General features: G+C 46.8%; 1 protein-coding gene across 3 annotated transcripts in view; it reads left to right on the top strand.

Moving 5' to 3' along the window:
• Positions 1-955: 955 nt before the first annotated feature.
• SMYD2 (SET and MYND domain containing 2) overlaps positions 956-9,071 on the top strand; it is a 48,513-nt gene continuing 40,397 nt past the window's right edge. The window contains exon 1 of one of the 3 annotated variants that reach the window (XM_025877619.2): positions 956-1,243. In XM_025877619.2, coding sequence (XP_025733404.1) covers positions 1,071-1,243 — 173 coding nt within the window. In that variant the 5' untranslated portion in view covers positions 956-1,070. Of the gene's footprint in view, positions 1,244-5,979; positions 6,059-9,071 lie in introns of those variants that run through there. The other 2 variants (XM_073900178.1, XM_073900179.1) reach the window with 2 other exon arrangements.

Raw genomic sequence — 9,071 nt, 5'->3', positions numbered from 1 at the left:
CAGCTTACATCCTCCTTTCTCATATGAGTAATACCAACAGCATGCATGCGTATAGGACTTATGTGCTAAGTACTGTTCTATGAGCTATACAGGTTTCAAATCCTCTGTGTGATTAACCAAATGGACTTTTCTAAGATGGTGGTGAGTGGTCCACGTGATTAAAACCACTGCAAATTCTAGCCTAGCGTTCTGGCCAGAGCATATAGCATTTGGACCCCTAGAAGAGTCTAAGTTCCTTGAAGGCAAGCTTATTTCCTGCTTTCTCTGCAAAGAGGAAGTCTCTTGAAAGCAGAGACTCAGTGAGCCCGGCTCACGGGACTTTTCCTCTCCTGTCCGTGTAATTAACTTCCACTAGAGAGGCAAACGTTCACACCAAGTACCCCAGAGACTCCCTGGAAGGTTTAAAGCCTCACGAGGTTTAAAAGCCTTTAACCTTAGGGAAGCGCCCTTTATCCCTCGGCACCTCACACTCCTGGGACTGCGGTTTCTCTCCGGTGTTCCGGATGACCCCTTCTAGGGTCTCTGACAAGGACAAGATACAGAAGGTTGAGAAACATCTTTGTCCCTTTCGATGTGCCAAAGGTGGGTCACCGTGAGGGCCAGGCGGCCTATCCGGGGAGGCCTTGGGTCCTGACCACCCGCGGCGACCCCACCCGCCCATGGGAGCGGGGACAGCGTCCGCTCTCCTCGCGGAAACGCCGCCGAGGCGCAGACGCCTCGCGCCCCGGCCGCCAGGAGCCTCCGTGGCTGCAGCGCCCGTCGCCGCCACACCGGAAGCGCCCCGAGCGCGTGCCGGGCGGGCCGCCGAGGATCCCACGGGCGGGGCGGGGCGGCCGGGCCGCTCCCTCTCCCTCCCCCTCCCCCCTCCCCCCGGGGGCGCGCGAGGGCCGGGCGGGGCCGGCGTCCCTTCCGGGGAGCGGTGGCCGCCGCGGCGTCTCCGGCGGCTTCCCTCCCCGCCCCCCCCCAACTCCGCAGCTCTGGGTGACGCTTCTCCAATAACAGCTCGCGGGGAGCCGCCGCTCCGGGCGCCCCTCAAGCGCCGGCCCCGACAGCCCCGCCCCGCTGCCGGCATGAGGGCCGCGGGCGACGGCGGCCTGGAGCGTTTCTGCAGCCCGGGCAAGGGCCGGGGGCTGCGGGCTCTGCAGCCCTTCCACGTGGGGGACTTGCTCTTCTCCTGCCCGGCCTACGCCTACGTGCTCACGGTCAACGAGCGGGGTAACCACTGCGAGTACTGCTTCGCCAGGTAGGGCGGCGGCGCGGGCGGGCGGGGGCGCCGCGGCGGCGGCTCGTACCGCGGCGGGAGGAAGTGCGGGCGGCGCGTCGGGTCCTAGCGCCGGCGGGTGGGGCGGCGGCCGCCCGGTGGCGCGAGCGGGCGGGGCGCTTTCACCCCGCGCGGGTCGTGCCACGTGCGTTCGGACCGAGCAGCCGAGGGCCCCCCCGCACGGCCCATTTTCCGAGTTGCTCACGCGGGATGGGCTCACCCGGGAGTTCAGGGTCCTGGCCTCAGACGTCGGCGCGGAGCCAGGCTTGTCCCAAGCCCCAGCACGCGCTGCTCACTTGGTGCATTGCCGGCCCGGCCCCAGGTTCGAGCAGCCACAGCCTGTCACCTTTAACTTGTGCTTCCTGCGGTGTGTTCTCTTACCCACCCCCCACCCCCCAGCCCAGCCCTGCTGCAGACTTGCCGTTCCCTCCAGGGAACTTAATGACACCTAACATTTCATGTAAAGTACGCGGCTCCTCCTCTTCCTTCTCACTCAGCACATGTGTTTGGAGAGAAGCCAGAGGAGTACGGACCACGCAGCCCGGGATTCCGAAGGGCTGCAATGATGGGACGTACCTAGCCTTGGTTTGGGATTTTGAAAACATGGTTTCTGAGGGAATTAGGCAAAATGTGTGGTTGGAAATAGTATTTAATTGCAGCACATCATGTGTATACATATACATACCTATATACACATACATCTGTATTCATCTATATGCATATATATTCATCCACATCCACACATAATTATATCCTGAAGCTTTATGACAGTTTCAGACCCGAAAGGCTTTAGGAATCACCAGTCCAACACACTCTCTCCATTTTACAGGCGAGAAAACTAATGCTCAGATAGGAAGTGTGGTTGTGTCTCTGTAGTCACACCAATAGTTAAGGGAATGAAATCTGTTCGCTTCAGTTCTGTCCATTTCCTACTAGTTAGGTGCTCAGTAAAATCCCAGAGACAGGAAGCATGGTGTTGAACTACATGTGCACCCCACCTTCCCTACTCTCTGAAGAATGGACCCTGCTTTACTTTCTTTGAATCTCAGTTTCTTCATCTTTGAAATGGAGCTTCTTGGGTCAGATTGCACTGACCTGAGGTCCTGCAGGTACTTTTGGAGTACAGGTCTCAAGTCCAACAAATACCAAAGTACCCAGTTTCTCAGACTTGTGTGCCTTATTCTATGATAAGACATAGCAAAAGAAGGGACAAAGGCTAAATATTATAGTAATCTTGCCCAGACTCCCTGCCAGAACTGTCTTCCGCTTGGGGGGACCTGGAAAGGCACTAGACGCAGAATCATGCCGTGGGCAGCTTAAGGGCTGTATGTGATGTGGCTCTTTGAATTGGTGAGTCAAGAGCTAAAGGGTCATGGCACCACTTTGCAACGTTTGAGTGAAGTGAGCATTGGGTTTTCCCAAAGTTAAAAAGGCTGCTGTGACTGGTCCCTTGATCTTCTGAGCCTCGCTGTGGCTCGGAGTCTGAAGCAGTGTGGGTGTCTGGAGTGGCAGGAGCAAAGCGGGGTCACCTAGCACGGAAGGTGCTTCCGTCCATCAGGAATCCTGGTGATTCCTGGAGTCCATCCTGTGAGAGAAGATCACAGTGCCGGGCACATAGTAGGTACTCAGATGGTAGTTACCCGTGCACGCCTCCAATGAATTAGAGATCAAATCCCTCTGGGTTCAGAGGGGAGAAGCAGAGCTGAGAGATGCTTCTCTTTAGCTGTGAGTGTCCTGACTGTATCTACTGTGTACACCCCCAACCTTACTTAGAACATTAATGTATGGTCAGATGCAGCTCCACAAAGTACCCAGCCCTATGTGACGGAGTGTGCTTTGTGTCTCCTTTTTCTGAATAACATTTGTTAGGGTCATTAACCACTGTCTTAGATCCCTCACCTGGGCTGCTATGTGCATTGGGGCAGTATCACTGTACCTGACCCTGCCCCCGCCCCCCACTTTTCTCTGTTTGGCTTAAGTGAGCCGCTCTTAACACCCATGGTTCATTTCTTCTCTCTCCCTAACGAGTCATTTGAAATCAACTAAGATAACACCCAGGAAATAGTGATACCACGATACCTATGAAATTGGAAATATCTTTGTACACCACTCTATGATTTCTATTAAATTCGATTAGTTTAGAATTCGTGTTTTAGAATTAGTGGTTAGGTCGTTCTCATAAATTTTGCACCATTTCCTCTGTCCACTATTTGATCATGTCCCAGAACAAACCAATCTGTCCAGCTGTACTAGGACACATATATGTCCTGGAACCTCAAGGGAGTAGGGGCAGAATTCTCAAATATTAAAGCATACAGGGTAAAATCTGCTACTCCCCCACCCCACCCGCCCACAGGAAAAAAACCCAAACTACTTCTTATCCTTTCTTGTGCTAGAAGTTTAGCATAAACGATATTGCTTAAGATAAGTGAGCCACTGGAGGTTTTCCTTGTCATATTAATTGTATCTGGGTTTAACTTATTTTGAAGGAAAATAGGTGATTTCTGCAGTAATAAGTTCTATAAATTGAAAAATAAAGGGAAGTTTCTCAGGTCCCAGGGGAATGGGATTATTATTGTTGGCACAATTCAGACAGAGGTTTGTTTCTGAGAATTTTAAATTTATACACATTTTCTCAGTTTGGTGGGTGATACTTGGGAGGATGTTTATCTTGCTTAAGCTGCTAGAAGGCAGCTCCTAAAAATATAAATGTTTTCCATTTGGGAGCCAGATACATTTTGTACACACACACACACACACACACACACACACACACGCACGCGCGCATGCGCACGCGCATGCATTTTTTGGCCATTGGCCACCTTTCTATGGCAGATACTTTTATGTTATATTTTTTTTTTAAGATTTTATGTATTTGACAGAGAGAGACACAGTGAGAGAGAGAACACAAGTAGGGTGAAGCAGGCTCCCCACCGAGAGGGAGCCCAATGTGGGGCTCGATCCCAGGACTCTGGGACCATGACCTGAGCCGAAGGCAGACGCTTAATGACTGAGCCACCCAGGCACCCCTTATGTTAAATTTCATACTTAGTATTCAGCATATTTTAACACTGTTATTTGTCTCAAAAAGGGAAAAAATCTGCTGTACCCCAGTGTTACATCTCAATATTCATTCTGTGTGCAGTTCCTCAGGTGGGAAGATGTCTCTCTCTTGATCTTTTATTTTCTTGGCTCGTGGATCATTTAAGGGCAAGAACATTACCTTTTTTGTTAGTTCATTCTGAGTATGGGGAGAAAGTAGGAAGGCCCACTTAGCCTTCTTGCAACAGAGCTGTTAGAACACAGTTTCAGGAAATTCATGTCATGCCTGGCTCGCTCAGAGTGGTTTTAAAAATTAAAATGGTTGCATGAGCAAAACAGTATGATCGAGATGTCCTGTTTCAGCAGTTGTAAAGATGTGATGTCTCACAGATTTATTCTGTAGTACTATTCATCCTGTCTAGCCCATTGTTTTACCAGACTGTCAAAGTAATATTTAGTTGATTTTAATCAGTATTAAGAGGCATGAACTCTTGCTGTGGTTTTCTTAAGAAACCTTAATGTTCTCTGAAAGAACCCTGGGACTGACCACCTGAAGCAGCACCTCAGATTGGGGAGTCATCCCCAAGGCTGCTGGGATTCTGTTCATTCCCAGAACATTCTCTGAGAATTGTATGGTCTCTAAGGGGAGAACTGACTTCAAATGTTTTCAAATTATCTTGCTTTCTGAATGAAAAATTAGACATGTGCTCTAATAGAGAATTCCCTCCTTTCCACAAGTATTTTTTTAAAAAATGGGTAGTAAGATTAAAATATACAGACAACAGATTTCCTCTGAAAAGTTATATTAAACAAAATTCAGCCATCTGTACATCAGGTAATGAGATACTACGTTGTCACTTTCCATATTAGAATATTTGAAGTTTTTCATTTATTTAGAGACGGCAAGGCAGAGACTTGGGTGCCAGATCAACTTGGTTTGAGTTCTGGCTTCCTCCCTTCCTGACATTTGTCTTTAGGCAAACTACATAATGTCTTTGAACAACTAGGTTCCTTTATGTTTACCGTGTTCACATGAATGACTACCTCCAGAGCTACGTGAGAATTACATGAGCCAGTAGAAGTCGAGCGCTTAGTATAGCCCTAGCACAGAGGAAGCTGTCACAATCCGCCTGACGGTCTCGCTTGTGCTAAATGTTACAGAGGGTGATAAAATATTGCAGTGTCAGGGACATTTTTATCATGGTGGTGTTGGGAAGGGGGTACCAGGAAGGAAATACTGGAATTGTTGACCAGTAGAGTCATCCTTCAGATGGCACATTCGCCCCGAGCTAAGAGCAGCAGTTCTCAGCCCCCAGGTCCCCCAGAAAATAATGGATTTCACTTTTTTTCAAATCCTAATGGAAATGATATAATGAACCTACAACAGGTAAACCTTTTTTTCTTTTTAAGACCCTTTTCTAGTTCCAAAGTGCTTAGATGCTCTAATAGTCTTTTGCCATGAGATTAAGCTAATATTTGAGAAGAGAAATGGAGGCAAACAATTTTCTGCAGAGCAGGCCTGTCATAGCTCCTCTCTGCTCTTTAATTTTTGCATGATTCATTTGTGGCCAAGAGCAGTCCTTTAAGACTTTAGATGTGGCAAGCGCCATGACACACGTATTTTTCATATGCAGGGAACATAATTCCTCTTATAGCTTATAGGGGCTCTGGGACCAAGCTGTACGGTTGGAAATGATTTGACATGAAAGAGACAGAACAAGCAGCAGGATATGCTGAAGTGAAATTCAAACCCTGGTGAGTTAAAAACCACCATCTAATACCTTTCCTTCTCAAAAGCAATTGCACAAAATCTCTCAATCAAAAATATATGAAGATCCCATAAAACGACATTTCTTAAAATCATGTTGCTCTTTGCAGCTCATAAAGCATTTCCAGATACATTCTTCTTTTGATCCTCCCAAGAATGGCTTATGTAGAGGGAACCTTACCCCACTGCATGTAGGAAAAAGCTGTGTGTCGGAGAGTTGAAGTTGTTTCCTTGAATTTCACATATTTTTGGTCAGATGTTTATTGAGTGTCTTCACTCAGTAAAGGGCTCTGTGCCCTTCACGGACTGAGCCATGTCTTACTATTCTCAGTGTGGTTTCCTTCCCCTACCCCTTTTGGCCTGAATCTACTGTGTTGTTGCCCCCCACCCCCAGACACTGGGACATCTTCACTCTGATTTCTCCTGGAGTGAATGCTATTTTTATTACCTTTTTCTTTTGCTTCTCCTTCCTCCAGCAGGTAATTCAACAAACTAGTGTTTCTAAAAGTTGAACAAATAAATTGATGGAGTGGTCTTCGATCTGTATCTCAGGCTACTGTGGGTTCAGAAATGTTTTTATTACAGTGCCTTGGAATTTGCATGAGAGCTATATATATATATACACATATATATTTTTTATGTATCAATTATTACATAATAAAATGTAAAAAGAACACAAGGCTTTGGTCCTTTTGTGGGCTTAGAATATTTAAAAATATTAAACTAGAACTAAGATGAGTTTGTTACCTAAGTCTTTATACCCACATATAAAGAGTCTGTTTCTCTGGCCTCTGGTAGGACAGCATCAGAGTAGAACCCCTTTTCTTTTTCTTCAACATATTCTTTCCTCAGAACTTGGTGCAAAGTTCATTTGGTTAGGTTTGGAAATAAAATACATGGTGCAGCTATGCTCTAGGAGGCCCCTGGATGGTATTCCTGTAGGACAAGCAGATTGCACACTATCAGTCAGAAGGTTCTTTAAGAAATACGAAGACATGTCTTAAATGTCTTTGGAAAGATCCAGTGCTCACAGCCGTAGTCTGGCAGTAGCTGGTGTTCAGGCGAACTCCGAATTGGGAGAACCCAGGCAGCCAAGTTGCCTGTTTTAGAACTTAAATGGCAAAGAAGATTTCTATTTTATTTTGGTGTGTGTGTGTTTTTAAGATTTTATTTTTAAGTAATCTCTACACCAACATGGGGCTCGAACCCACAACACTGAGATCGAGAGTCACATGCTTTACTGACCCAGCCAGCCATGTGCCTCATCTACTTTATTTTGGTGTCTTTGACGTTCTCTTTTGCCTTAGATTAATATCCCTTTTCTTTTTCTTGTCAATACAAGGAAAATACGAAATACTTACAATTTTATGCCACTTTGTTTCCCAAGGAGGCAATCAGTAATCATAAATGTCCTTTTATATTCTTGGATTCATTAATAACTAAAGTCACTCCCCATCCCCACACCTATACCTTTTTTTCTGGACTTCAAATGTAGAGTGAGGTAATCATATTTCTCAGTTCCAGGCATGCTTCATCTGCTCTGTTTAAGGCCAATTAGATTTAGAAGAATTTCCCCTCTGTTATTGATTTCCCATTCTCATTTCCTGCTCCTCTCCCAGAGCCCCTCTCTGGGTTTGCCTCCAAGTCTTTGAATATGTGTGTCTTGATCATCACCAGGGAACTAGACCTACAACAGGGCACCCTGCTTGTACTTGACCAGATTCAGACTTTGAGCCCTCTTCTAGTCAGCCTGGCAGCTCCTTGGTTTTCTCTAGCAGTTCCCTGGGCGAGGCCTCTCATTCCCAGAGAATGGCCAGTGCTAGGACTAGAGGTTTCTGTCCCCTCTCAAGGGACTGATATTGTCAGCCTCTCTATCAGCCTCCCCTTTCCCACCCACATCCCCAACTTCACATCTTTGGGTTTCTAGCAAATCTGTGGTAGTTTAGGGGTGCAGAGCTCTGGCAGCGAATTGACTGAAGTCACTGCCTTTTCAGGGATTGAACCCATGACCTTGGCCTCATTAGCACGGGTGCTCTAACCAGTCACAAAGCCACACACCTCACTTTGTGTAACTTCAGCTGACTCTGTTCCTACCACCCTCAGAGGCCTCCTTTTCAATTGCAAAGGCGTTCACACCAACACAATAGAACAGAAGGAAATCCGATCTCTTCAAGACTCCTCTGAAGGACAGAAATATGCAATTTAGCAGGAAAATAATACCAAAAAGTCTTGAGGGTTCAGGAAACAACTTCTCTTTCTAGTCCATGCATTCGCTGAGAATCCAGCTGTGTCTCAGATTCTTCTTCAATCAAAAGTTTAAAAATAGCACGGAGCTCCTTGTGCCAATTTATTAACATAAAATCTGGTGACTCTTGTACACTAAGTGGAGGGTTTCAGATGACTAAGTGGAAATATCGCATGCATATTATTAAAATAAGTTTGAGTCACTTTTATAGGAAGGGGGGCTCTGCGAATTTGTAAATGCTTCTCTTTGGCAAGTTTCTAGTCCCAAGAATCCGCTTGCTACGATGATAGCTAAGAGCCGGGTGTGTATCAGCAAGTGCATTCTGGTTACTGGAGGTGTGTCAGTGCCCAGGGGATCCTGACTCACTGTGCAGAAGAGGTGAAATGAAGGCAACTCGCCGGAGAAGCGAATTTCACAACAGGGCTTGAAGACAGAGGCATATCCTGGGGTAGGGAGGTGGTGAGAAAATCTGGCTGACCAACAGGACACAGGTTTTCATCAGAGCCAAATAAAAAATCTCAAGGATTTTGTAGCCTGGCACTTGAAAGGAGTTATATTGCAATTTGTGGCAAAATGAAAAGACCTTGAACAGGAGGAGGCTTTTCTCTCCAGTCTTTTGAGTACCAGCAGAGGCTCTTCAGGGCTGCGCGTTCTGGGCTCACGCTGTTGATGGCACTCACTGTGGTGATGTTTGTATAGGAAACACTTGCCTCTGGGCCACCTGAGAAAGCTTTTTTAAAATTTTTTATTGTTAT

Source organism: Callorhinus ursinus, unplaced genomic scaffold (genome assembly GCF_003265705.2).
Source record: "Callorhinus ursinus isolate GAN/ISIS: 27379988/994484 unplaced genomic scaffold, GSC_fseal_2.0 scaffold13, whole genome shotgun sequence".
NCBI lineage: Eukaryota > Metazoa > Chordata > Mammalia > Carnivora > Otariidae > Callorhinus > Callorhinus ursinus.
The sequence above is the reverse complement of the archived record's forward strand: the minus strand, read 5'-3'. Positions and strand labels throughout refer to the sequence as shown.